This window comes from Orycteropus afer, unplaced genomic scaffold (assembly GCF_000298275.1).
Source record: "Orycteropus afer afer isolate SDZICR_OR568_19922 unplaced genomic scaffold, OryAfe1.0 scaffold00006, whole genome shotgun sequence".
In the NCBI taxonomy this organism is placed as follows: domain Eukaryota; kingdom Metazoa; phylum Chordata; class Mammalia; order Tubulidentata; family Orycteropodidae; genus Orycteropus; species Orycteropus afer.
In genome coordinates, this window is record NW_006921593.1 from 2,440,761 (window position 1) to 2,468,172 (window position 27,412).

The window sequence follows — 27,412 nt, forward strand, 5'->3', positions numbered from 1 at the left end:
GCCATGTTGTTGTGCCGAGTGAATGAATGGCAGGCAGATACAGCAGCTGAGCACAGCCAATGCCAGGCGGCAGAGCCCGCTCCCTCGGGACAGCCTGGACCAGCTGGTCGGGAGCGCTGCCCACCTCTGCCCCCAGCTGGGGAGCCGCGCAGGGACCAGCCCGCGGTGGGGCTGGAGGGGGGTCGGTGGGGTGAGAGAGGACTCATTGGAGGACGAGAAGGGGGTGGGGCATCTGGGAAGGTCTGAGCCACTCAGAGGCTTATTCTTCTCATCCTCCTCTCCCCTCCCCCTCCCTCTTGTTTTTCAGACTGTCAGCATCAATAAGGCCATTAATATGCAGGAAGTGGCCGTAAAGGAAAAACACGCCAGAAATATCCTTTTGGATGTTGCTTGGAAGTCTGAGCCTGAGCAGGGTCAAGGCGTGAGGACCGAAGTCAGGGCCAGGCTTCCTTGCTCACCTCCAGGAAAGGAACCCCCACATGGGCCGGGCCCCTGACTCCTCTGAGCAGCTTCTGGTCTCAGAGATGTTACACCCCCAGGGTGGAAGGGACTGGAGGCCAACCAGCCGGTCCTTTCAACTCACCAAGGATCCTGCACAGAGCTTTCAGAACTGCTCTGTTCCCTGACCTCCCTTCTTTTGAGACATTTCCTCAGAGCACAGGAGAGAGAGGTTTTTGCCCACGTTATCTACTTCACTTCACCCATGGGCCAAACCGACCACCTCGTTGTGGGGATGATGGTTGTTATTAGGGGCCAGCGAGTGGGTACCGACAGACTCATGCCAACCTTACATATAGCAGAACGGAGCACTGCCTGGTCCTGTGGCATCCTCGCGATCACTGATGCGTTTGGGCCAACCATTGCAACCACTGTGTTACCTCCTTGAGGGTCTTCCTCTTTTTTGCCGACCCTCTAGTTTACTAAGCATGATGTCCCTCTCCAGGGACTGCTCCCTCTTGATAACAGGCCTTCTCTTCCCCTTTTCTGAGCATGGAAATAAAAGGTCTCAAAGGTAGCCATTGGCCGGCCTTGAGCCAGCCATAGAGGCTCAAGGATGGGGGTCAGGTCCACCTGTGTGAGCAGGTGCCAGAGGGGGAGAAAACGAGACCCTCAGCGTGACGGCTCTTTACCAAGCCCCTAACACCCAGTGGGCAGAAGCCCATGGCAGCCACCAGTGTGGAGAAGGGCTTTGCAGAGAGTTGCGGGCGGTACCTTGGACACCTGCCCTTGGGGTAGAGCCCGGGAGCTGGAGGGCTGCATCCCTGAAGGCTAAGGGAGGCGGCTTCCAGCAGGACTGCCTTTGTGTCAGTGTGTGCTGGGCCGAGCGTGATGGAGTGCAGGGCAAGCCGAGGCTGGCATCTGTCTCTCTGGTGGGGAAAAGCCCCTTCTTTCCTGGGCTTATCATGGTTGCTGCGACAACAGCCAGTCAGGCCTGAGCAGCTTCTCAAAGACATCCTTCCTCAGTGCCAGGATGAGACCCTTGCACGTAGGTGGTCACAGAAGCCCAGCACTGCCTAACACGATGGCTGGAACGTAGTAGACAGTATTGCTGAACTTCTCTTCCCAAGAGTGACAGCAGCCTGCCTTTAATGAGAAGGTATTTGGTTGGCTTTGTTGTGGGATAGAGCTATAGAACCTCTCCAGGGTAACCAGCCTAGCTAGATCTAGCCACACACATCCCTTTTTTTTCCCCCAGAAAGGCACAGTTCCCTTGTTTCACTGAATCCAGGTTGACGTCCTTTGTCATGATTCAGAACAAACCAAAAGAAGCCTTTGTCATAAGCCCCCAATTGATTTTCTCAGAGGGAAGTACCCCATCCTGACTCTTACCTGCCAAATATTTAGGATCATTCTGATGCAAGACACAAAGTGAGAGGAGGTTTTGCTTGTCATAGGCCAGAAGTGATTTGGACCAGGCCTACAGTGGCAGGGCCACATCACTCGGATGATGGAAGGGACATCAGAGTCCACCTCATCTGGCTTCTGTTTAGACAGACTGAGTGCCAGTATTACGTAATTAGAAGGCGCCCTGGTGGTGCAGTGGTTAAAGTGCTTGGCTACTTACCAAAAGATCAGAGAGGTTCGAACCCATTAGCAGCTCCATGGGGTAAAAGCTCTGGATCTATTTCTGTAATTATTACAGCCCAGGAAACTCTATGGGGCAGTTCCACTCTGTCCTACAGGGTTGTTGAGTCAGAATCAACACGGTAGGCACACGTCAGCAACGTAGTAACTGCAGTTGGCCCGTGAGAAACCTGTGTGTGAGAGGGCAGGAGCTGCCCGTCTCTCTGCCTCCTTCAGTCTGAAGAGGCTGTGCTTAGGTGAAACCATAAATTGTTTCAGGAATAACTCAAGACCAAAAGCTGACTCCAGCTCCGAGACCCAAAATCAGTGTTGAATACTATCCCCATCCAAATGCAAAGTTCAGTCTGGGGACGGAGCTTGATGGAACTTTCTAGCTCAGAAGCAAAACAGCTTGTGTTCTGGGGGAGCCCTTTAGTTTCCAGCCTGAGGCAAGTATTTCTGCTCTAAGTGATACCACACTCCTTACTGGAGCCTTGACAAGGAAACCTAAGGCTCTAGGTGAAGAGCTGTACTTAGGGCAATGGTTGTCAGGTGCCATGGGGTCTGTTCCGACTCATGGCAGCCCCGTGCACCACAGAACAAAACACTGCCCGGCCCCGTGTCACTCTCACAATCGTTGCTGGTCTTGAGCCCATCATTGCAGCCACTGTGTCAGTCCATCTGTCTCCTTGAGGGTCTTCCCCTTTTTCACTGACTTAGAGTTGATGGATCCCAATTACTGGGTCTGTGAGGCCTATTCAAGCAATAACAAAAGTAATGTGGAAATCCTCCACCCCCTCCAAGGTAGCTTACTGATTCCTGGGCTCTGGAGTCCCCCGAAAGTCACACAAAGCCAGATGAACACTCATTACATGCAAACCTCATGGGACAGGCAGTTCAAGGGTGGCGGGTGGGTATGTTTTGAATTGGATCTCAGGAGGAAGGGGCCCCAAGATTCCACATACAGGGAATTCAAGGTGTTAGGAGACGAAGACGCTTCTGGACAAGACCAGGAAGGCTTGTGGAGGAGGCGGGGGAGCCATGTACTTGTAAGTTTGTTGTTGTTGTTGTTGTTATGTGCCGTCGAGTCGGCCCCGACTCATAGCGACCCCTCCTTGGGTTTCCGAGGCAGTATCACTACGGAAGTAGGATTGCCCAACCTTCCTTCCGAGGAGTGGCTGGTGGGTTTGAACCGCCAGCCGTCTGGTTAGCAGGCAAGTGTCTTAGCCACTATGCTACCAGAGCTCCCACTTGTAAGTTTAGGGGAACCCAAAAATGAAACTCCGGATTCACTGCCGTTGAGTTGATTCTGACTCAGAGCGACCCCCACTGGGTGTCCCAAGCGGTAAATCTATGGAAATAGATTGCCCCATCTTTCCACAGAGCGGCTGGTGAGTTTGAACTGCCAACCTTCTGGTTAGCAGTCATATGCCTTAGGCAGTAACCAGGGGAAGGACACGTTAAAGAATGCTGCTTTCAAGGAGGGAACAGGGCTGCCTTGTTGGAGAGGAGTTGGAGATGCTGCCTCCAAAAAGAGCCAAGAGAGTCAGTAGGGCAGGGTCAGGTCCCCAGCCAGACCCATGGTTGATTAAAAGCTGAAGCATTACGTGTCTTTCAAATGACATATAAGAAAGAACTTAGAAACAATCATGTGCAATTAAAATGTTAGCTATGGTTATTCCCCAGGGACCTCGTCGCACGTTCAGCCTACCCACAGGAGGAGCAAAGCCTGTATCTTTGCAGACGGAGCACATCTGTGTAGATTTGTACATTTGTGTAGATTTGTACATTTGTATAGCACATTGTGTAGAAAAAGATAGCCCTCCCTCAGGACACTTCCATCTATGGGGAAATCGTCTGGCTAAGTGGGTTTTATTAGAACAAGATACTTGATGGCCACTGGAAGTGTTACAGAGTAAATACACAGAGCAGTGGTGTGTCCAGAGCAGTGGATGTGAAGGGCGCCCCTCCTGAGGTTGCACCACTGTGCCCTGCACAAGCCGACCAGGTGGCGTGTTGCAGGAACTCACTGCCCACAGCCGGGTCAGAGCCCATGCCTTTCTTTTCCATGACCTTGCCTCACCATGCATCCTGGGCACCCACCATGAGAAAGGGGCACAGACCTTCTGGTCTGCCGTCAACCGACTGCCTCTCTCCAGCAACGCCGTGCTCTGCTGGAAGTTTTGCCACGTGTTCCACAAACTCCTCCGAGATGGACACCCAAACGTGAGTTCCTGGGACTGCAGTGGGGCGGCCAGGGAGCTGGGCGAGAAAGGGTTACGGCACCGCTGTGAAGGGCTGCTCTCCACGCCCACCCTGCGGAACAGCCATTTTCTCCTGGCCCTTGTTGCCAGTTCGAGGTGGATGCACTTCTGTCTGGTCAGCCATTGCTCCAGCCAGCTCCAGCCTTCACCGTTCCCTGTTCTCTCATGACCTGTTCTCTGTCCTCTCCAGGTCCTGAAGGACTCTCTGAGATACAAAAATGAATTGAGTGACATGAGCAGAATGTGGGTGAGTTTGGAGATAGAATCGGCAACCACCTGTTACTCCGGTCCTTCTGCGGTAGCCACAGAACCAGGACTGTGGAATGGAACACGTTCCCTTTCTGTTTATTTGGGATTTCTCCCATGAGAACCAGAGAAGGGCCAAGGGTACCCCAAAATAGTACCGTGGTATCCATTGTCTTTCCAGGGTCCCTGGAAGCTGCAGAGAGGTTCTAGAGCTGAGATCTGCTGTCTGGAACCTCGTGTCACAGCTCTCTCCAGACTTTGAAGTCCCCTCAGCAGGGACATTGCCCCAGTTCCTAGTTCTTTCCCGTCCACTCTCCCAGTGGGGTCACAGTGCATTGAGAATTGACATACCCTTAATGGGATGATGCACTTACTGGGATGAGGGAGAAAGTATGTGGCAATATCAGAGTCAATTGAAAAAAAAAAAAAAGTGCTTTTATACACACACCAGAATCCCTGTTAGACCTTGCTGTTGCAGAGGTGTGTGTGTGGCAGGGGTGGGTGGTCTGCCCTTGGAGAGTCTCTTGGATTCATTCTGATATCCCGCTTGACCCCCACTGGTTCAGAACTGTTCCCTTTAGCCCATTTCTCCTGATTATTAACTCTCTGTCTGTACTCACAAAATGTGAGTGATTACATAGTCCAGTCCACCCATTACAGGTGAGGAAATAAAGGCCCAGTGCGGGAAACTACCTGCCCAAAGGCACCAGGCTAGTTACCTGCACAAAGCTGAGTCCTCGAATCTTTCAACTGCATGTTAGTACCCGATAGTGTGGAAAATTTGAGTGTTACTTTTTTTTTTTTTTTTTGTAGTTAGAATTATCCTGATACATCTTTTCCATTCTTTCACTTTCAACTTATCTGTATTATGTTTTAGAAATGTCCCTTTTAAGCAGCATTTAGGTGGATTTTTTTTTTAAGTCAAGATGGTAGTTGACAGATGATGTCATTTAGTGGGTGTTTAATCTGTTTACATTTATTGTAATAAATGTATATACATCTCCGGTCTTGTCTTTTGCTTTCTGTTTGTCCCATCTGTTCTGTTTCTTTTTCTCTCATTCCTTGCCTTTTAGATTGGGTATTTTTTTTCTCATTCCATTTTTTCCCTATTACTAATTGGAAGGGGAAAGTTTTCTTTTCCTTTTTAAATTTTTGTAGGCTCTCTACTAATTTCAAAGTGCATGTTTAACTTCTCAAGGTCTAAAATTTATTTCTGTCTCTGTTACCTATATGACATGATGATATTAGAATATTTTAACTCGATTCACTCCCTCCCAATTTCTTTGCCATTACTGTCATGGCTCTTAATTTTGGTTATTTTTTTTCTTTTTAAACACTGAGATGTTATGGTCATTGTTTTATTCTGTACTCTGCATTTTTTCCTCATATCTCAGACCTTTCCTTTGGTATCACTTTCTTTCAGCCTGAATTATTTCCATTAGAATTTCCTCTAGTGAGTGTTGACTAGCAGCAGACACCAACTTTGCTTACCTGAGAATGTGTTTACTTCACCCTCACTCTTGGAAGATACTTTCTCTGGATTTAGAATTCTAGAGAGTTCTTTTCTCTCCATACATGGAGAATATTCAAGATATCTTTCCACTGACTTCTGACTTCCATTATTTTCATGAAGTCAGCTGTCAGACTCACTGTTGTTCCTTTGAAGCTAACATGTGTTTTCTCTTTGGCTAATTTAAAGATCTTAGTATGTGCCTAGGAGCTCTGGTGGCACAGTTCCTAAGACATTTGACTGCTAACCAGAAGGCTGGCGGTTCAAACCCACCAGCCACTCCTCAGAAGGAAGGTTGGGCAATCTACTTCCATAGTGATACCGCCTCGGAAACCCAAGGAGGGATCGCGCTGATGGGTTCCACCTCATATTATTATCACATGTAATATTGTATATCCTCTTGGTCTTTTGGAATCCATCTGAGGGAGGTGACAGAGACAGAAGGACGAAGTAGCTCTAGGCTAGACTGGTTATTAAGAGTGGGAGTCTTAAAATGCTTAAATAAGAAACCCTGTCCAATATTTTTTCTAAGGAACCATCATGTTTATAAACAAGATTATATTATAAAAATGTTCATTGAAATATTATAATAGATAAATTTGGCAACATGTAAAATGTACAGTCATAGAGAATTGGTTCTGTACATTATGACACATTTGTAATTCATGAAGCAGTCACTAAAAATAATGATACAATAGGACGTGCAAAAAAATTGTGGTGTATTAAGGGGGAAAAAACAGTTTATCTCATTTTGTATTTAAAAATACAGGGAAGGTTACCCCAAAATGTTAGTCATGATTCTGTTTCATAGCTAGATTAAGACTGAAACTTGTATGTGTGTTCTTTTCTACATTGTCCAAATTTTCAACAATGAACGTTTGTTATTTTTATAATTCTAAGAAATATATTCCAGTCCTGGCTGTCAGTCTCTCAACTCAGAAGTTCCTTAGCGCTGATACCATACTTTGTCTCCTTTTTGGAAAGGGTCACCTAAGTGAGGGGTATGGACAACTCTGCAGCATCTACCTCAAACTACTGAGAACGAAGATGGAGTACCATACCAAAGTGAGTCTTTGTGGACAATTCTGCTATCACCCTCTCCTTCTCACCCCTAACACCATTCTCCTCAGCACCTCTGTGGGCTTCATCATCAAGACTTTCAGGCAGTGAGACAGTCTGTACTCCTCAGGGTGTGTTGATACCGTATCCCAGCTGTGTGAGAGGGAAACATTTTTAGGGCCACCATAGTCAGCCCTGAGATTTGACCAGAGGTCTAGGATTTGGGCCCAAGTCATACCTGCACCTTTTGTGTTTTTCCATTTTGCAAATAGGAAGAGGAACCATAGCCACTAAGCTGCCTTGTAAAAATGTTCTGGAAACACCGATTTTACTGTTTGCTATTAATAAAAAACAATTCCTTCCATTTATATAGTGAGTTTCCACCGCTGAATCTTCTTTTAATCAATACAGGATTTTAGTCAGTATTTCTCATATGCATGTGAGGCATGCAACCTGTGTGCTTTTGGCCACAGGTGGAAAATAAGTGAAAATGATGTGCTCTTAGGAATTTGGGAGCTCTGGTAGCATAGTGCCTAAGGCGCTTGACTGCTAACCAGAAGGCTGGCGGTTCAAACCCACCAGCCACTCCTCGGAAGGAAGGTTGGGCAATCCTACTTCCGTAGTGATACTGCCTCGGAAACCCAAGGAGGAGTCGCTATGAGTCGGGGCCGACTCGACGGCACATAACAACAACAACAACAACAACAACTTAGGAATTTAGATTTGTTGGGGAGAGAAGTCTTACACAATTTTAGTAACTATGTGATAATGTCAAAGAAATAACAAATTATGTGTGCTTCTGGACAAATACTAGAGATGATCTGAAATTATTGAGGGTAATGGTGTCACAGATGCAAAGTGAAAGAAGTATACAGCTTGAGGTGGATCTTGAAAGATGGGTGGGGTGCAGATGGGTGACGGGGAAGAAGATTCACATGTCCAGTGAGGGAAAAACTGGCCTGAATTGGGGAGCTGGCAGTGGAAATGGAGAAAGGAACAAATTTAAGGAAAAATAATATAATTGAATGTGTATTATCTCTCATGTACCTGAAGAACCTATTTGATAAAAGTAGCTTTGGTTCAGTGATACTATCCTACTGTATTGAATGTTATTTTAATAAGTTTTATTTCATGGAGGTAAAATTCACAAACATAAAATTGACTGTTTTAAAATGTACAATTCAGTAGCATTGAGTGCACTCATAATGCATCCCCCATCCAGTTCCAAAACATCTCATTATCCCAAAAGGAAACCCCATCCCCAGTAAACAGTCACTCCCTACTCCCTCTTCCTCCCACTAATCTCCATGGCAACCACTAATCTCCTTTATGAATTTGCCTTTCCTGGTTATTTCCCATAAATGGAGCCAGGCTGTAGGTGACCTTCTGTGCCTGAGCTCATTCACTCATGATGTTTTTGGGGTTCTTCCGTGTTGTAGCATGGATCAGTGCTTCATTTCTTCTCATGGCTGGGTGCCGTGTCGTTGTGCGGATGGACCACATTTTGGTTATCCACTCATTAGTTGATGGGTGTTAGGGTTGTCGCCACCTTTTGGCTGTTGTGAGTAGTGCTTCTGGAACGTTTGTGTACAGGTTTGAATATGTTTTCATTTCTTCTGGGTCTGTATCTAGGAGTGGATTTGCTGGGTTATGTGATAATTGTACGTTTTATATTTTGAGGAGCCCCAAACTGTTTTCCACAGCAGCAGCACCATTTTACATTCCCACCAGCTGTGTACAAGAGTTCCAGTTTCTCCATATCCTCACCAGCACTTACAATTTTCATTTCTTTTGAACTAAACCCACTGCCATCGAGTTGTTCAAACTCATAGTGACCCTATACAGCAGAGTAGAACTGCCCCACAGGGTTTCTTTACAGATGCAGACTCCCTTGTCTTTCTCCTGCAGAGTGTCTTGCAGGTTCAAACCACCAACTTTTAGGTTAGAAGCTGAATACCTTAACCACTGCACCACCAGGAAGAGAATTCCTTCTCTTTTGAATTAGACTATATTAACACACTGCCATCGAGTCAGATCCAACTCATAGCGACCCATCCTTGGGTTTCTGAGGCGGTATCACTACAGAATTAGATTGCCCGACCTTCCTTCCAAGGAATGACTGGTGGGTTTGAACTGCCAGCCTTCTGGTTAGCAGTCTAATGCCTTAGGCACTACGCCACCAGAGCTCCTAGACCATCTTAGTATCTCAGTAATATATTGTGGTTTTGATTTGTACTTTACTGCTGACTAATGATGTGAAGCATCTTTTCATGTTCTTGTTGGCCATCTATGTATCTTCTTCGGAGAAATATCTTTTGAAGTCCTTGGCCATTTTAAAAATTGGACTGTCTGTCTTTTTGTTGTTGGCTGTAAGAGGTTCCTAGATATTCTAGATACAGAGTTTAATTATATATATTGTTTGCAAATATTTTCTTCCATTCTGTAGATGGTCTTTTCACTTTCTTGATTGCCTCCTTCGGAGCACACAGGCTTTTAATTTTGATGAAGTCTGATTCATCTGTTTTTTTCTTTTGTTACTTGTGCTTTTGATGTCATATTTAAGGAACTATGCCAAATCCAAGGTCATGAAGATTTGCCCCTATGTTTTCTTCTAGGAATTTTAGTTTTCATGCTTACATGTAGGTCTTTGATCCATTCTGAGGTGTTGTTGTTGTTATGTGCCGTGGAGTCGGCCCCGACTCAGGGCGACCCCTCCTTGGGTTTCCGAGGCAGTATCACTACGGAAGTAGATTGCCCAACCTTCCTTCCAAGGAGTGGTTGGTGGGTTTGAACCGCCAGCCTTCTGGTTGGCAGTCAAATGCCTTAGGCACTATGCTACCAGAGCTCCTCATTTTGAGGTAGAGGACCAAATTCATTGTTTTTCATGTAATTATCTAGTTGTCCTAGTACCATTTATTGAAAACACTGTTTTTCTTCCATTAAAGGTCTTAGCATTCTTGTCCACAATCAGATTTGTGGACTTATTTCTGAACACTTAGTTCTATTCCATTGATCTGTAGGTTCAACCTTATGTCAGTGCCACACTGTTTTGATTACTGTAGCTATGTAGTAAGTTTTGAAATCAGGACGTGTGAGTCTTCAGACTTTGCCCCTTGCAATTCCATATGAATTTTAGGATTAGTTTTTCCATTTCTGCAGAAAAAGGTCAATGGAATTTTGATAAGGGTTGCACTGAATCAGTAGCTCAATTAGGGGATGACTGCAATTTTAGCAATATTAAAACTTCCAGCTCATAAACATGGGATATCTTTCTCTTTATTTGAGTCTTTAATTGTTTTCATATACATGTGTGTGTATACATCTATACATACACATGTACGTATGTGTTTATATATGTATGTGTGTATATATTATATATATATATATGTATATATGTATATGTCTCGGAAGGAAGGTTGGGCATTCCTACTTCCGTAGTGATACTGCCTCGGAAACCCAAGGAGGGGTCGCTATGAGTCGGGGCCGACTCGACGGCACATAACAACAACAACAACAACATATGTATATGTATATAGTTTTTGGTGTACAAGTAAAATTGGTAAAATTTATTCCTATAACATTTTATTGTTTTTGATGCTGTTGTAAATGGAATCATTTTCTTTGTTCTGGTTTTGTATTGTTGATTGACATCGTACAGAAATACGACTGATGTTTGTATTTTGATCTTGTATCTGCTGCTTTGCTGAATTGGTATATTAGCTCTACTAGTTATTTGTAGATTCTTTAGGACTTTCTACATATAAGATCATCTGTGAATAAAGATCATTGACTTCTTACGTTCCCTGTGCGGGTGCCTGTGTTCCCCTTGCCCATTGCTCAGGCTGAGCACCCAGGACACTGCCGAACAGAAGTGGCAAGAGCCGCATTCCAGTGCTGTTCCAGGGAAGGCTTTCAGTCTCCCACCACTGAGTATCATGGTCAACGCTGGAGGTTTCTCATAAATGTCACTTACATTGAGGAAGTCCCCTTCTATTCCTAGTTTGTTGAATGTTTTTATCATTCATGTTGGCTTTTGTCACATGCTTTTTCTGCATCAATTGAGATAATCATGTAAGTTTGTTTTTCATTCTATAAATGTGTGTGTTACATCGATTGCTTTTCTTATGTAGGACCACCCTCTCATTCCTGGCATAAACTCCACTTAATCATGATGTATAATCCTTTTAATATCCTGCAGCATTCAGTTTGTTAGTATTTTGTGGAGAATTTTTATATCTATATTCAGAAGGGATATTAAGCTATAGTTTCCTTTTTTGTGATCTCTTTACCTGGGTTTAGTACATGGGTAATGCCAGCCCTATAGAATGAATTAGGAAATGTTCCCTTTTCCGCTATTTTTTTGGCAGAGTATTTGTAACATTCATGTTAATCCTTCTTTAAATGTTTGGTTGAGTTCCCCAGTGAAGCTGTCTGGTGTTGTGCTTTTTCATTGTTGGGAAGTTTTTGATTAATGATTCAATATCTGTCCTTGTTATAGATCTGCTCAGTTGTCTGTTTCTTTCTGAGTTAGTTTTGGGAGTTTGTGTGTTTCCAGAAAGTTGTCCATTTCATCCAGTTTATCTGTTTGTTGGCAGACGGCTGCTGGTAACCAGTTGTTGAATTGATTCCAACCCCGGCCAATCCCCTGGTGTCAGAGTGCAGCCGAGCTCCACGGGGTTTCCAGTGGCTGATTTTTAAAAGCAGATTGCCAGGCCTTTCTTTCCAGGCCCCTCTGGGAGGACTTGAACCACCGATCTTATGGTTAGGAGACAAACACATTAACCATTTGTCCCACCCACGGACTCTCCAATTGTCAATAAAACCAGAAAAACAAGCCCTTTGCTGTAGTGAGTTCTTATGTATGGCAGCTACAAAAGAGAGGACATGGGGCGGCATCCGCTGACCTCAAACCTCATGAGAGGGAGACGGAATCACAATCAGCAGCCCAAGGCTGATTCCTACGAGGCCAGACGCCACCACCCTTTTCGCCGATTCCGACACCAGCCATCCCTCCCCTGGCCTCTCTGCTTTTCTGCTGGGTTGCACGCTTCATTGCAGTGGCTCATGATTTTGTGGTTTATTGGGGAAGTAACAGATTACAGTTCGGGTTCAGGAATGTGCTTGGTATACAGTTCCTTTGATCAGAACAGCCTCTTCTCTGCCAGGCCCTCAGGCACACTTCTTTGGCCCCTGGCCTCGCAGCCTGGCCTGCACCCTGCTTGGGTATGACAGAGCTCTTTGAGCTGTGCTGACAGGTGTACCGCACTCTACCAGCAAGCCTCCTGCCCAGAGGCATTCAGCTTTCTTGCTCCAAAGTCCAGGAGGCCCACTGTGATGTCTCATGCCAGTCTCTCTCGGTTCTGCTGCCTCTGTCTCTGCTGTCATCTCGGCACAGGGGTCTCGGGTCCAATGACATGCTCCACTTGGGGCTGTTCTTTCTTGATGGTAGTGAGATCATCCCCCCTTTTCTCCCTCTGGATGGCGCATTAGCAAGATGGCAAAACTGACCAGGCCTCACAGTAGGGTTCCATATACCTGACTTGCGCAGTTCCACCCCTACAAGGACACTGTGTACCTTATTTATATTACTGGTAAGCTATCCAGTCCCCTTCGGTGGGCCACAAACACCTTACATTTGCATAGCTCCACCAAGTCATCTGGCCGGAGACACACAGCCATGGCTAGAAACGCCGTACCAGGTAATTCACTGCACCAAGTGGCCTCATGGATTACAGAGTGGGACTGCCCCACAGGCCTTTCTTGGCTGTAATCATCACAGAAGCAGATCACCAGCCTTTCTTATATGCTGTCACTAGATGTCACCTGCCATACTTTAGATCAGCAGCCAAGCACAAACCATTTGCTCTATCCAGGGGGACATATCACTATGGAAATAGATAGCCCAGTCTTCCTTCCAAGGAGCAGGTGGTGGGTTTGAACCACCAGCCTTCTGGTTAACAGTCAAATGCCTTAGGCACTATGCCACCAGAGCTCCCAGTATCCTTTTATACTTCTTTTTAATTCTGTGAAGTCTGTAGTAATGTCTTCACCATAATTTCTTATTTTAGTAATTTGAGCCTTCTCTTTCTCATTCTTGGTCAGAGTAGCTGAAGGTTTATCAATTTTATTTATATTTTCTGCTAACCAACTTTTGGTTTCATTGATTCTGGTTTTCTAGTCTCTATTTCATTTCACCTTTATTCTTTCCATTTATTAATATTATTTCTTTCTTTTTGTTAGCTTTGAGCAAGGAGGTAAACATGACCAAGAGGGGCCGACAGACTGAGAGAAAAGGGAGCTCTTCTTTTTCTACTTCTTTGAATATAAAGTTAGATTATTGATTTGGGCTCTTTTTTTAAAGTGTAAGCACTTAAAGCTTTAAATTTCTCTCTGAGTGCTGCTTTTAACTGCATCCCGTAGGTTTTGGTATGTTCTATTTTCACTTATCTCAAAGTACTTTCTAATCACTTTTAGCATCTTCTTTTTTCCATGGGTTATTTAAGGGCATTTTTTAACATTATTGAATCTTCACAACAACACTGTGAAGTAGTTGTTATTATATTCTAGGAAGATAAAGCTTAGAGAGTGGTTAAGTCCCTTATCCACATAGCTTCTCACTGGTGAAGTCAGGATGTGAACACAGGCCTGTTGGCCACTGAAGCCTGTGCTGTGCTGTGAACCACTGTGCTCTGTGTTCCCTCTTACCTCCCCCCACATACACACTGTATTGTCTCAGATGACTAGGTCAGGTTCTGAAGCAAGAAGGACTCTGTCTTCGCCCTTAAGTCTTACATTTTGTTTGGGAGATGATGGAAGGGGAGAAGACAAATGCAATAGGGTTGCTGTAATTGAGAGAAGCAAAAGATGGTATAAAAGCATATGAGGGTTGTGGTAAATTGTGGTCAGTGTCAGGAGACAGTGTATGTGAACTGCTGTATGGAAAGTGAATTTGCTCTGTAAACTTTCACCCAAATCACAATTAAAAAAAAAAAAAAACCATGAGGGAGCATCTAATTATCTAATTCAGATTCAGGAGCCTTGGTGACTCAGTGGTTAAAGTGCTTGACTACTAGCCAAAAGGTTGGCAGCCGTTTCCATGTGATGAAGGAAGCAGGGCCGTACTGAGATGACAGCATAGGAATCGGGCACCAGTTTTGTGAACCGTTATGGAAGGAAAAGGCAGTCAGTCAAGAGCCATTGCAGGGACTTTTCGGAGCACTGTTTAATAGTAACAGCGGCTGTGAGCTGTTCTCCAAGGCAGTTAGCACACAGATGTGAAAAGGATCCAGGTCAACTGGTTTCATCTGCAAGACGGTGGAAAGACCAGCGTATGGGAGAACGGGACCAGCCACCAGTGGTGAAGTCCAGGTAGAGCAAGGAGGTAAACATGACCAAGAGGGGCCGACAGACTGAGAGAAAAGGGAGCAATAAAGACAGACCAGGGGCAGTGGGCATAAAGGAGGGAGCGGGCTGGCAGGGCGAGATGTCACCATCAGAGTGACATGCTGCCATGGAGAAGTCTGTTGAGGGACAATTCTAGGTGATGGCAAGGTCCAGGGTTGGGCCACAAGTATAAGTAACTGGAGTAGAGACAAATGTGTCTAAAATTAAGGATGTCACAGGGCTAAAGGAAGCCTCTGACCCAGGTGATAGAGACTTGGGTGACTACAGGGTAGTGACCAGGAGATTGGCAGATCCCAGTGATAAGGCCATTCAGAGCAGGAATAACTGAATCGAATGAACCTTCAAGCAAGAGCCATTTTATGTGACATGGAGAAACACTGGGACCCTAGAAGAATGCTGACCACACATCCTAGCTGTAAATGGAATCATGGGAAATGAGCACCCATCACTCCAGAAGGCTGCACTGTCCTTTTGGGAGGGGCGGATTTAAGTTAAAGTCAGTGTACTGAGTCTTCTGTGCGTGTTTGAGGTTGAAGGCTTCCTTGAAAGATCTAGAAGAATAACAGGCTGGGAAGAGGAAGTGTAGGAACCACCATGAGGACAGTGAAGAAGGAGAGTCACGGTGGCCGGAGAGCCCTGCGTGTAGGCTCTGTTACCCAAGGACAGAGAGGTGTGGGCATGGAGTGCCCAGTGGGACTCGGGAACCAAGTTCAGGCCCAGAACCAGAGGCCATGACCCTCTACTTTACCAAGCATGATGTCCTCCAAGGACTAGTCCCTTTTGACATCATGATCAAAGCACCAGAGATGAAGTCTGGCCATTCTCGTTTCTAAGGAGCAGCATTCAGCCTTAGTTCCTCCAAGATAGATTTGGTAGCTATTCTGGCAGTCCATGGAATATTCAGTATTTGGCACCAACACCACGATTCAAAGCCATCACTTCTTCTTGGGTCTTCCTAATTCATTGTCCAGCTTTCACACGCATTTGAGGTGACTGAAAAGACTAGGGCTTGGGTCACCATATTTGTTGTGTGCCTGGTATAGGCAGATGGACTTATAACCGAAATTGCATGGCCTTTGGTGGAGATGAAGGGTGCTCTGGTGGTGCAGTAGTTAAAGCATTTGGCTCCTAGCCCAAAGGTCGGCAGTTTGAACCCACAGCCACTCCTTGGGAGAAAGATGAGGCTGGCTCTGATGTTGGCTTGCTTGGGCTAGAGAGCTCCTGCGGCGTCCTAGTCTGACTTCTGCCTCTGCTTCCCTTTCAGAATCCCAGGTTTCCAGGCAACCTCCAGATGAGTGACCGACAGCTGGATGACGCTGGAGAAAGTGATGTTAACAACTTGTAAGTGGCCCTTCTCATGCTCTAGACCCAGTGAGGGAAAAAGCTTTGGTAGGTGCCATCACTTCCCATTAGGGTCATGGAGGGCATGATGGGAGTGATGTGGGCGGAGACTAAAACCACCCCTGGGGTGGGTGGGGTCACTTCCTGTTTGTGCCGTGGCTGGAACTCTGCCAGGCTGTCTCACACCCCAAGGCTGGCTTCTCTATTTTACCTCCACCCTCCAAGTCAACCCACCCCAACCCTGGTGTCTCTTCTCTCCTTTTGCTGTTACCACTGTCCTTACTGCTATACTGTCCTTAGTCCTCAGTGGGCTATAAGGCCCTTAAAACCTCCTGGGGGGAGGCTAAGAATTAAAGTGTGTGTGTGTGTGTGTGTGTGTGTGTTTACTGGGGGATGGGACCATGGTATGATACAAAGGTGGTGAGGGACAAGTAAGACTGTTCTGGGGCCATGGAGTATAATCATGCTTTCTTTCCTCTCGGGTCCAGTTTCCAGTTAACAGTGGAGATGTTTGACTACCTGGAGTGTGAGCTAAACCTCTTCCAAACGGGTGAGTCTCTTTCCCTCCCATTTGGCCCAGGCTGCCATGGGAATTGCCGGTTCCCAGACTCCTTCTCTGCTTTGATCGGTCAGCCTAGCCTCTCCCTCCCTACAAGTCTTGCAGCACAAGGGGCTGGAAAATGGAGCTCTGCACAGCCTTGTCTCTGCGCGCAGTTCCTCATGCCTGGAGTGGGCAGGAGCTCCTGGATGTTTTCGGAGCCGGTGAGTTCATGTCCGAGTAGGAATAATCCTGGTGGCTCCCTCCTAAAGCCTGGGCCTCCAAGAGGCTAAAGACAAGCCAGCCCTCTGCCAGACTTCAGGCCCTGGCTGGTCCTTTGGCACAGCCCTGACTGCTGCCTGGAGCTGGGCCCACGCTCAGGATTGACTTCTGCTCAGAACGACAGGCTCGTGTCTGCTGTTTGTTGGCAGCCGTGGGAGAAAGCTGGTTGAGTTTGGTTGTCACCCAAGTCCACGTGTGAGCCCCATGAAGCCCTGCTCTGCCTCCAGAGCTGGGAGTGCTGGAGTGCTGGAGCCTCCAAGCCATCAGTCCCTGGCCCTTCCCGGATTAAGGACTAAGGAAGGAGGGAAGGAGGGAGCTGGTCCCCTTCTCTCCATTGTCTCCCCTTCCCCACAACTCCCAGCCTGGCTCCCTCTCCTTTCCCTGGGGAAGGTAAGAGCCAATTTTCTAAGATTCTACTTGTTCCACAAGAATGTCCAACTCCAAAAGAGTGAGTTCCAAATACTCACGCAGCATCAGGGCAGCCTCTTCAGCATGTGGACTCTTGGGGCTTTCTGGTTAACCAGCCAGAAGAGATCCGTATTTGTGCCCATTCAAAAAGAAGGTTATTCATTCAAAAGAATGCCGAAGTTATCTAATAATATCATTAATACCACATGCCAGTAAAATTTTGCTGAGGGTAATCCAAAAATGGTTGTAGCAATACACTGACAGGGAGTTGCAAGAAATTCAAGGTGGATTCAGAAGAGGGCATGGAACCGAGAGATCATTGCTGATGCCAGATGGATCTTGCCTGAAAGCAGAGAATATCAGAAAGGTGTTTACCTGTTTCATTGACTATACAAAGGCATTTGACTGTATGGATCATAACAAATTACAGATGACATCGAAAAGAATGGAAATTCCAGAACACTTAATTGTGCTCATGCAGAACCTGTATGTATATAGACCAAGAGGCAGTCATTCAAACAGAACAAGAGGATACCGTGTGGTTTAAAATCATGAAAGGTGTGTGTCGGGGTTGTATCCTTTCACCATACTTATTCAATCTGTATGCTGAGCAGATAATCCAAGAAGCTGGACTATGTGAAGAACACGGCATTAGGATTGGAGGAAGACTTACTAACAACCTGTGATACGCAGATAACACAACCTTGCTTGCTGAAAGCAAACAGAACTTAAAGTGATTACTGATGAAGATCTAAAAGACTATAACCTTCAGTATAGATCACACCTCAGCATAAAGAAAACAAAAATCCTCACAGTAGGACATAAGCGACACCATGATAAATGGAGAAAAGATTAAAATTGCCAAGGATCTCATTTTACTTGGATCCACAATCAACGACCATGGAAGCAGCAGTTAAGAAATCAATTCATTGGGCAATTCTGCCTTAAGAGACCTCTTAAACATGTTAAAAAGCAAAGATGTCACCTTGAGGACTAAGGTGTGCCTGGCCCATGCCACCTTAGTGACTTCAGTCATATTTTCAGTAGCCTCATATGCATGTAAAAGCTGGACAGTGAATAAGGAAGACCGATGAAGAATTGATGCATTTGAATTGTGATATGGGCAAAGAGTATTGTATATACTACAGACTACCAGAAGAGCAAACAAATCTGTGTTGGAAGAAGTACAGCCAGAATGCTCCTTAGGAGTGAGGGTGGTGAGACTTCATCCCACGTACTTTGGGCATATTATCAGAAGAGACCGGTCCCTGGAGAAGAACATCATGTAGGTTGAGTTGAGGGAAGACCCTGAACAAGATGCATTGACTCACTGGCTACAACAATGGGCTCAAACACAGCAATGAGTGTGAAGTTGGCACAGGACCGGACAGTGTTTCCTTCTGTTGTACAATAAGGCAGAACTGACTCGATGACATCTAATAACAACTTATGGCTTCGACTGCCATAAAAGACAGAGACTCTGTAAATTCCAACTTCCTTTGATATGTTCAAGGTGCTCTGGTGGCCCGTGGTTAAAGCATTCAGCTGCTAACCAAAAGGTTGAACCCACCAGCTGTTTGACGGGAGAAAGATGAGGCAGTCTGCTCCATGAAGATTTGCAGCCCTGGAAACACTATGAGAAGTTTCAGTCTGTCCTGCAGGGTTGCTATGAGTTGGAATCGACTCGGTGGCTGTGAATTTTTTGTTTTGTTTCTTATGTATTCATTGGAACAGCAAATACTTTAAAAAAAAAAAATTGTGAATTCTGATTCATCCAACCCCACATTTGTCAGATTAGAGCTGTGCCCCATAGAGGTTTCGGTGGCTGGGTTTTTTAATGCTGTTTTGGTGACTTGGGTGAAGGTTTACAGAGCACATTGGTTTTCCATGCTGCAGTTCATACTTAGGACATTCACTGTAACCCCCACCATGTAACCCCCTCTTCCCACTTCGTCCCTATGCTTTCCATTTCCACTCATTCTTTCCTGTCCCATCCTGCCTTCTGAGCTCTCTCCCAGACTAATGCTGCCATTTTGATCTCGTATGGTTGCTTGTTCTAAGGAGTACGTGCTCCCTGGTGTTACTGTCCATCTTGTAGGCTTGTCTGTTGTTCGGCTGAAAGTTGACCCCTGGGAGTGAGTTTGGGTCCAGGCTTCTTATTCTCGGGTTTCACCAGTCTTTGTCAGTCAGCCCACTAAGCCTGGTCGTCTTTGTGATTTTGAGTTTTGTATTATATTCTCCCAGTCCACACCTCCTACTGTGGTTCCTTTCAGAGCTGTCGGCAGTGGCGGCTGTGTAGCGGCTCGTTCTTCTGGGCTAGGGTTCTGGAGGCTGGGGTTCATGTCCATTAGTCCTTTGGACTAATTATTTCCTTGCATCGTTTGATTTTTTTTTTTTTTTTTCATTCTTCTTTGCTCCAGAAGGGGAAAGACCAATAGTTGCATCTTACAAGGTCACTCACAAGCTTTTAAGAGTCTAGTTGCTATTCACCAAAGTAGGATGTAGAACATCGTCTTTGTGGACTGTGTTGTGCCAATTGACCTTGATGTCTTCTAAGACTATGGTCCTGAGCCCCTGCCCACCACTCATTCCCTCAAGATGTGTAGTTACACCTGAGAAGTTTTCATAACTTTGTTCCCTGCATACTCTACTATATTCAGAGATACATTTGCAACATATATAAACACATGTGTAGAAACAGCCCCTGTCAAATCTCTATATATTCATGGGTGTAGTTCCATTCACCTTCCCATACCTGTTCAACTTGCATGTGTATCTACGTGTCCACTCATAGCTTATTGTTATTACTGTTACTGCAGGATTGTGGATGTAGTGGTATTTTCCTCTGTTGCCTTTAAATCCTGCACTCCTCCCAGGGTCTTCCTTTGCCTTGAAGGCTTTGTGCTGGCCTCCCCCTTGCTGAATATTGCCTTTTAACCTAATTAACATGTATCAACTCTTCAGTCATGACTTACCTTCCATTACTCTCCCACCCATGATAACCCTCAAGGAATATTTCTTTCTGTGTATTGTAAAACTTACCTTGATTTTCTACAGTAGTTGTTTCATACAATATTGGTCCTTTTGTGATTGACTCATTGCCCTCAGTATAATGTCCTCTAGGAGCTCTGGTGGCGTAGTGCCTAAGGCACTTGACTGCTAACCAGAATGCTGGAGGTTCAAACCCACCAACCACTCCTCGGAAGGAAGGTTGGGCAATCTACTTCCGTAGAGATACTGCCTCGGAAACCCAAAGAGGAGTCACCATGAGTCAATAATCGCCTCAATGGCAGTGAGTTTGGTTTTGGTTTTTGGTTAAAGTAGAGGTAGCTTTGGTTAAAGCCAGGTCTCTGCACAGATCCTTCCATGGTGTTGTCCCCGAGAAGGCACTGATGTGGAGTCGGGAACTCTCTCCTCCATTCCCTCCTCCACGCCCCCATCACCCGCGTCTTGAATATCATGAAAATCGAGAACTGCTGTTGGGAGAACAGCGTCAAGAAGGGCCTGTTCGCCATCCGAAACAGGCCTAAGGCACCACTCCAGCTGGATGAAACCCTCTTGAGCCAGTCTCCCCGGCCTTTGAGTTCTACTCTGTGACCCTGGAGGGTTCCAACCCCTACCCTCAGAAGGGTGTCATAGCCTGGTTTCGTTGCTGTGGGAGATACAGGGGCAACTGCAGTTAGCATTTATTGTGAGCACTTTCAGTGGTTCTCAGAGTGTGGCTCCCAGACCAGCAGCTTCAGCATCACCTGGGAGCTGGTTAGAGATGCAGATACCTGGGCCCTACCCCAGACCTAGCATACAGCTGCCCTCGAGGGAGTCAGGTACGGTTCCCAGCGGCCTCTTGGGTCAGAGCAGAACTCTCTCCGCAGGGCTTTCAGTGACTGGTTTTTCCAGAACTATGTCACCAGGCCTTTCTTCCAATGCACCTCTGCGTGGACTCGACCCTCCAGCCTTTTGGGGATCTGCACCGCCCAGGAGCTCCACCTCACACCAACTGAGTCAGAATTTCTGGGGGTGGAGCCCAGCAACCTGTATTCCATTGATTGATTTATTAACTTTTGGTTGTGATTTGAGTAAAGTGTACAGACCAAGTTGGTTTGCCAGAGATCTGTGTTTCAACAAGCCCTCTGGGTCTACACTCCAGTCCAGTGGCCACTAGCCATGTGTGGGTTGTTTATATTTCATTTTGAGTTAAAATGAAATAATGTTAAAAAGTCACGCCCTTGATGGCACTCAGCCACAGCCCACGTGCCACCTGTAGCTAGCGTATTGGATGATACAGACACAGAACGTTTCCGTCGTCACAGAATTCTGTCGGATGGCCCTGCACGCAGTGATTCTGATGCGGGCTGGTGCTTGAGACCCACTGAAGTGTGGGAAACACTGCCCCAGTGCTTTCCAACTCTGGCTGCACATTATAACCACCTGGGAGCTAATGAAAAATACTCATGTCCCAACCCTACCCTAGACCAATTAAATCAGAATGGCATGGGGTTGTTGGCAGGCAATAGTTTGTGAATTTCCTCATGTGATGCTAACCAGTCTCAAGGCCAAAGTTGAAAACCACTGCACAATGCTGTTCTCATTTTTATTTTACAAGACCCTTACTTACGATCACAAACAAAACAAACAAACGCACTGCCATCGAGCCAGTTCTGACTCATAGTGACCTCTGTTGAGTTTCCAAGGCTGTGAATCTGTAGAAATAGATTGTCCCATCTTCCTTCTGCAGAGCAGCTAATGGGTTTGAACTGCTGACCTTCTGGTTAGCAGCCAGATGCCTTACCCACTATACTTGCAGAGCTCTTTATTTACTACCACAGTCCCCTGCATTTTTACAGCAGAGGAATCAGAGGCAAAGAGGTGGAGACGGCGTGTCCTCGGTCATACTCTTCTGGGTGTACCATGTGCCTTGAGGATGTTCCAGGAAGGCGGTGGGGAAGCAGAGGGCAGGCTGGGAGGGAGCAGTCAGGCTGTGATCCCTTGACAGGGAGGGAGCTTAGGAAAGCCAGTAGGCTTGGGGGGGGGGGTGGCCAGCTTGCCTTGACAGCTGCCTTTAATTTGTATCAAGAAGTTGTTGTTGTTGTTGTTGTTGTTGTTATCGAGTCGGACCCAACTCATAGCAACCCTTCCTTGGGTTTCCAAGGCAGCATCACTATGGAAGTAGATTGCCCAGCCTTCCTTCCAAGGAGTTGCTGGTGGGTTTGAACCGCCAACCTCCTGGTTAGCAGTCTAGTGCCTTAGGCACTAGGCTACCAGAGCTCCCATCAAGAAGTAAAGCTGCCTTTTCATTAGAACAGTTTGGGATTTTTTCAGCTGCAGACTAACCCAGTTAGCAGGCATTAGAGCAATCAGAAAACAAGCAGCAACTCCAGTCTTTCCTCTGAGGGTGGCCATTCAGGTCAGTGCAGGACTATGGGAAGGTCATTTTACTTCTGGCCCCGTGTGGAGTCTCCAGAGACAGTGGGCGGCAGCCAGTGCAGGAAGGAACATCACCCCAGGCCAGTGGTGTGAGCTGAGCAACCAGTTGCTGGGGCAAGGATCCGGGGCAGGGAGTTAATGTAGGGGGGTCTGTGGAGCAATAAATTGGAGAAACTTGTTTGGAACTTGGGAGCATGGAGGATGATTCTCATGTTGGCTTCCTCAAGGACTTCCGTCAGCCTTGGGTCCTGGTGGTCTTGTGCTGCTTTCAGCCCCTTGCCTTACCCTTCATGGGTTCTTCAGTTGTCCACCCACGGCTCTTGCACAGCCTGGCTTTGGATGTCCCAAGAGCCCTGTGGTCAATGATGGTGTCTTGACTGGTCGACCACCAGGAAGCCCAAGGCTGAACTCCTCCTTTCCATGTTTGGTATTCTCCCCACATGTGGACTCTTGTCACCATCAGATTGGGTGCTTCCCAGGATCTGGGCTCACCGTCTGACTGATGTCGTGCATGGGAAGGAATGTCAGTCCTGAAATTCTCATTCCCCATAAAACCACGGGCTTCCCTTGAGCAGTCACCCATCACCTGTTAAATCAGAAACTTCTAGATCAGCTGTGTCCAGCTGATCAGGCTGGGGACAGGGACTGTAAAGCTGCTCAGAGACAGGAGGGATCTGATTCTCCCCCATTCTGGGAGCACCCCTGGGCTGTGAGCAGATCACCTACCCTTGGCTACACCACATTCTGCACAAAGCACAGCCTGTCAGTTGCTTACAACACACCAAGCATGTTAACTGTCAAGATCAAATCTCCTGGTCCAGCTGTTGTTGGCCACAGAGGCTGTCTGTCTTTGAACTTGCCACCTCTCAGCAAAACCACTTCTTGGTTTTGTCACGTCCTTTATGTTACTTACCTTCAGTTTCTTCACCTTTATAACAGGGATGCCTTTACTTATTTCACAGGGTGTTTTAAGAGTTAAATGAGTTACATTACTCAGAATCATAAAAGAAAAGGGGCCAGGTTTGCTGGTCTGATAGAGCCTGGTGGAACCACTAAGACTTTGGCCCCTAGCTGCCCTTCAGGTCTGGAATTGAACCCACTCCTGTGGCTTCCAGCCAAACAAAAGACAGGCATAGGAGTTTGAACATTTACCTGAGGTAGATACATTCTTTGGAGAGAACAAACATGAGAGAAAAAAGGGCTATGTATGCACAGGGAGACAGCTCAGGCGGCAGGAGTGCATGGAGGGATGGACACAGGGAAGAAGTAACTATGGGGAGGAAGTGGAAAGAGAGCTGTTGCATTGTGGGAAATTGCAGTCAACGTCACGAGACAAAGTGTATGCAAACTGCTGTATGAAAAATGAATTTGCTCTATAAACTTTAACCCAAATCACAATAAAACTTAAAAAAAAAGTTAAATGAGTTACATTAGATAACGTACAGAGTAGGTCCTCCTGCCCCTCTGAGATGACCTCTAATTTCTTAGCTCTGCCGGCTCTCACCTCCCCCCGTTTGTTTCCTAGTGTTCAACTCCTTGGACATGTCCCGCTCCGTGTCAGTGACGACAGCGGGGCAGTGCCGCCTCGCCCCGCTGATCCAGGTCATCCTGGACTGCAGCCACCTCTATGACTACACCGTCAAGCTTCTCTTCAAACTCCACTCCTGTGAGTACACAGGGCTGAGTCTTTCCCTGGGAGCTTCTGGCCAGCAGAAGGTCACAGCCTGAGCCTGTCCCTGGAGAAATGCAGCCCCTCTCAGGGTCCTTGGCTTTCTGCTTCTGTTCCAAGTGCTCCTGGAGCCCCTTGGGCATCTTGAGAAGAGAAGAGCAGGACCCAGGAAGGAAAGCATCTGGCTCATAGCAGTGTCCCTGGACGGCCCTCCCCTTCAGCCTCTAGCCTTACCACCGCACCTTCCAACACAGACACACTCTCACATACGTGATGTGTGCTAGGAACCACAAAAGCAAGAGTCAACCTGGTCCTGATCTAGACCCACGTGATCTAGAGCAGTGGTTCCAGACTGTCTACCAACACATGCCTTTGTACAAATGGGATTTTATGGAGAACTGTCAGATATAAATCAGAGTTGCCCAAAGGGCTCTCCATTGCTAGCTGCAGATCGCTAGGATTCCTTAGCAGAACGTAGTTCAAAAACTGTAAGTCTTGTAGAAGCTCTTATACTCTTACAGCCTTGTTGTTTAAAATGATGTGTCTGAGCCTTGTTCCCACAGCATCTGTGTTAGTGGGTCTGCTAGGTTTCTGAGTCTGCTTTTTTTTAATTTTTTTTTTTTTTGGTGGGTCTGTTGTATGTACACCAAGATGAATATGATGTGGGAATTTCCTGGACCATACTCTAAGGTAGCCACTGTGAAGTATAGATACATACACAGCATGGGGATGGTGGGAAACCAAGAAAAATCAAGACACAAATGGATACTAGCAAAGAATTATGATCCAGGAAGGACCAGGATGCATCTTAGATGTATAGGCCAACAGATACTCTGTAACTATGGCCATTGACAAAGAACGAGATGGGTGACGTAGACAAGGCAAGGGAAGCAGCAGTACTCTGATTAGTTAGCGTCATGGAGGGAAGGTTGGGATTTGCTGTGTAACAGTTGGAAATGCTTTGGAGTAAGTGAGCATGGTGGAAGAAAACAGAGGTGGACAGACTTCCAGAAGAGAGGCGGTGACTAGAGGTTCAGAATGCAGGGAGGCGGTGACTAGAAGTTCAGAATGCAGGAGAGCTTCTCGTTGTTCCTGAACTGCTGTGGGACCCAGCTGGCCCAGCAGGGCATCCTCATTGTGACCCTAAAGGACAGAGTAGAACTGCCTCATCCTTCTCCAGTAGAGCAGCTGGTAGGTTAGAACCACCAGCCTTTTGGTTAGCGACTCAGTGCCTTAAGCACTGTACTACCAGAGCTCTTTGAGTTGTGAGACCAAAAACTAAACCAAACTCACTGTCGATTTTGACTCATAGGGACCACCATTGGGTTTCTCTGCAGAAACAGACTGCCTCATCTTTCTTTCATAGAGCAGTTGGTGGGTTTGAACCACTGACTTTTTGGTTAACAGCCAAGTGCCTTGACCACTACATAACCAGGGCTCCTGAGTTGTGGGAAGAGGGAGCTGATTAAGTATTTGGGTTTAAAGTCACTTCTGCAATACACTATACCCACGTGGTTTGCCTCTGGGCAGGGGAACTGTGTAGCTGAGAAGAAGGTAGGAGGGGTACTTGATAGAGTCTACGTTTTTGAAAAACCAAACTTAATTTCAGGATAGTTTTACATTTATAGAAAAGTTGCACATATCGTAAGGTCAGGTGCCATACATTACTCCCCCAGACTAGTTTCCTCTGTTACCTTTCCGCTTTGTTTTGAGTGTTTTTGAACACTATTGTGGTTTGGGTGAAAGTTTACAGAGCCAATTCCTTTCCCATCCAACAGCTGATCCACATTTTGTGCCATTGGTTGCAGTCCCGGCCGTGTAACAGCACTCTTCCCACTTCCTCCCTGGGTTCCCCATTCCCATTTGTCACTTGTGTTTCTTTCCCATCCCTTCTGCCTTCTGAGCTCTGTTTTTGAGAAAACACTGCCCATCTGTTCTCGTGTGGTTGATGGTTGTGAGGAGCAGGTTCCTCAAGGGTGTTACTGTTCACTTGATAGGCCCCTCTATTGTTTGGCTTAAAGGTGGCCTCTGGGAGTGGTTCAGTCCCTGGTCTGAAAGGGATCTAAGGGCCACAGCCTCAGGTTCCACCAGTCTCAGCCCAGTAAGCCTGGTCTTTTTAATGATTTAGAGTTTTGTTCTACACTTTTCTCCCACTCTGCCCAGGACCGTCTGTTGTAATCCCGATCAGAGTGGTCAGTAGTAGGTTAGTGGAGGCTGGGGCTCATGTGGTCTGTTAATCTTTTGGACTGAATTGTTCTAGTCTTTGATTTTCTTCACTCTTACTTGACCCACACAGGAAGAGACCGATGGTGTCTTCCATAGCTTCTCACAAGCTTTTAAAATCTCAGTTGAAAAAAACACTGCAATCAAATCAATCCCAACTCATAGCGACCCCCATTGGATTTCCAAGACAGTGAATCTTTTCTTTTCAATTGTGATTTGGGTGATAGTTTACAGAGCAAATTCACTTCCCATACAAGCAGTTCACATACACTTTGTCTCATGTCACTGACTACAATTTACTACAATGCAACAGCTTCCCTCCCGCTTCCTCCCCATAGTTACCTCTTCCCTGTGTCCATCCCTCCATGCACTACTGCCCCCTGAGCTGTCTCCCTGTGCATAAACAACCCTTCTTTCTCCCATGATTGTTCTCTCTGAGGAGTGTATCTACCTCAGGTACATGTTCAACACATATGCCTGTCTTTTGTTTGTCTGAAAGCCATAGGTGTGGGTTCAATTCCAGACCTGAAGGGCAACTAGGGGCCATAGTCTTAGTGGTTCCACCAGGCTCTATCAGACCAGGAAACCTGTTCCCTTTTTATTTTTTCCAAAATGATTTTGAGTTTTGTTCCACTTTGTTCTCCCTCTCTATCCAGGATCTCCTACATAGATCCACCTCCAAGTGGTTGACCATGGTAGCTGGGCACCATCTAGTTCTTCTGGTCTCATAGTTGTATAGGCTGCAGATCACATGGTGTACCAGTTGCTAGGACTAATTGTTTCCATGAATCTTTGGTTTTCTTCATTCTTCTTTGCTCTGGATGAGGAAAGACCCATCATTGCATCTAGATGGATGCTTGCAAGCTTTTAAGATCCCAGTCGCTACTCACCAAAGTAGGAGCTCTGGTAGCATAGTGCCTAAGGCGCTTGACTGCTAACCAGAAGGCTGGTGGTTCACCAGCCGCTCCTCAGAAGGAAAG

The 27,412-nt window shown here is 46.4% G+C and overlaps 1 protein-coding gene across 1 annotated transcript in view; it reads left to right on the forward strand.

The window, feature by feature from the left end:
- HIP1 (huntingtin interacting protein 1) overlaps positions 1 to 27,412 on the forward strand; it is a 189,363-nt gene that overhangs the window by 134,062 nt on the left and 27,889 nt on the right. Inside the window, exons 2-8 of the mRNA XM_007940271.2 lie at positions 308 to 371; positions 4,148 to 4,290; positions 4,519 to 4,575; positions 7,069 to 7,149; positions 15,812 to 15,888; positions 16,377 to 16,438; positions 24,066 to 24,206. Of these exons, the coding sequence (XP_007938462.1) occupies positions 308 to 371; positions 4,148 to 4,290; positions 4,519 to 4,575; positions 7,069 to 7,149; positions 15,812 to 15,888; positions 16,377 to 16,438; positions 24,066 to 24,206 (625 nt within the window). The remainder of the gene's footprint in view (positions 1 to 307; positions 372 to 4,147; positions 4,291 to 4,518; positions 4,576 to 7,068; positions 7,150 to 15,811; positions 15,889 to 16,376; positions 16,439 to 24,065; positions 24,207 to 27,412) is intronic.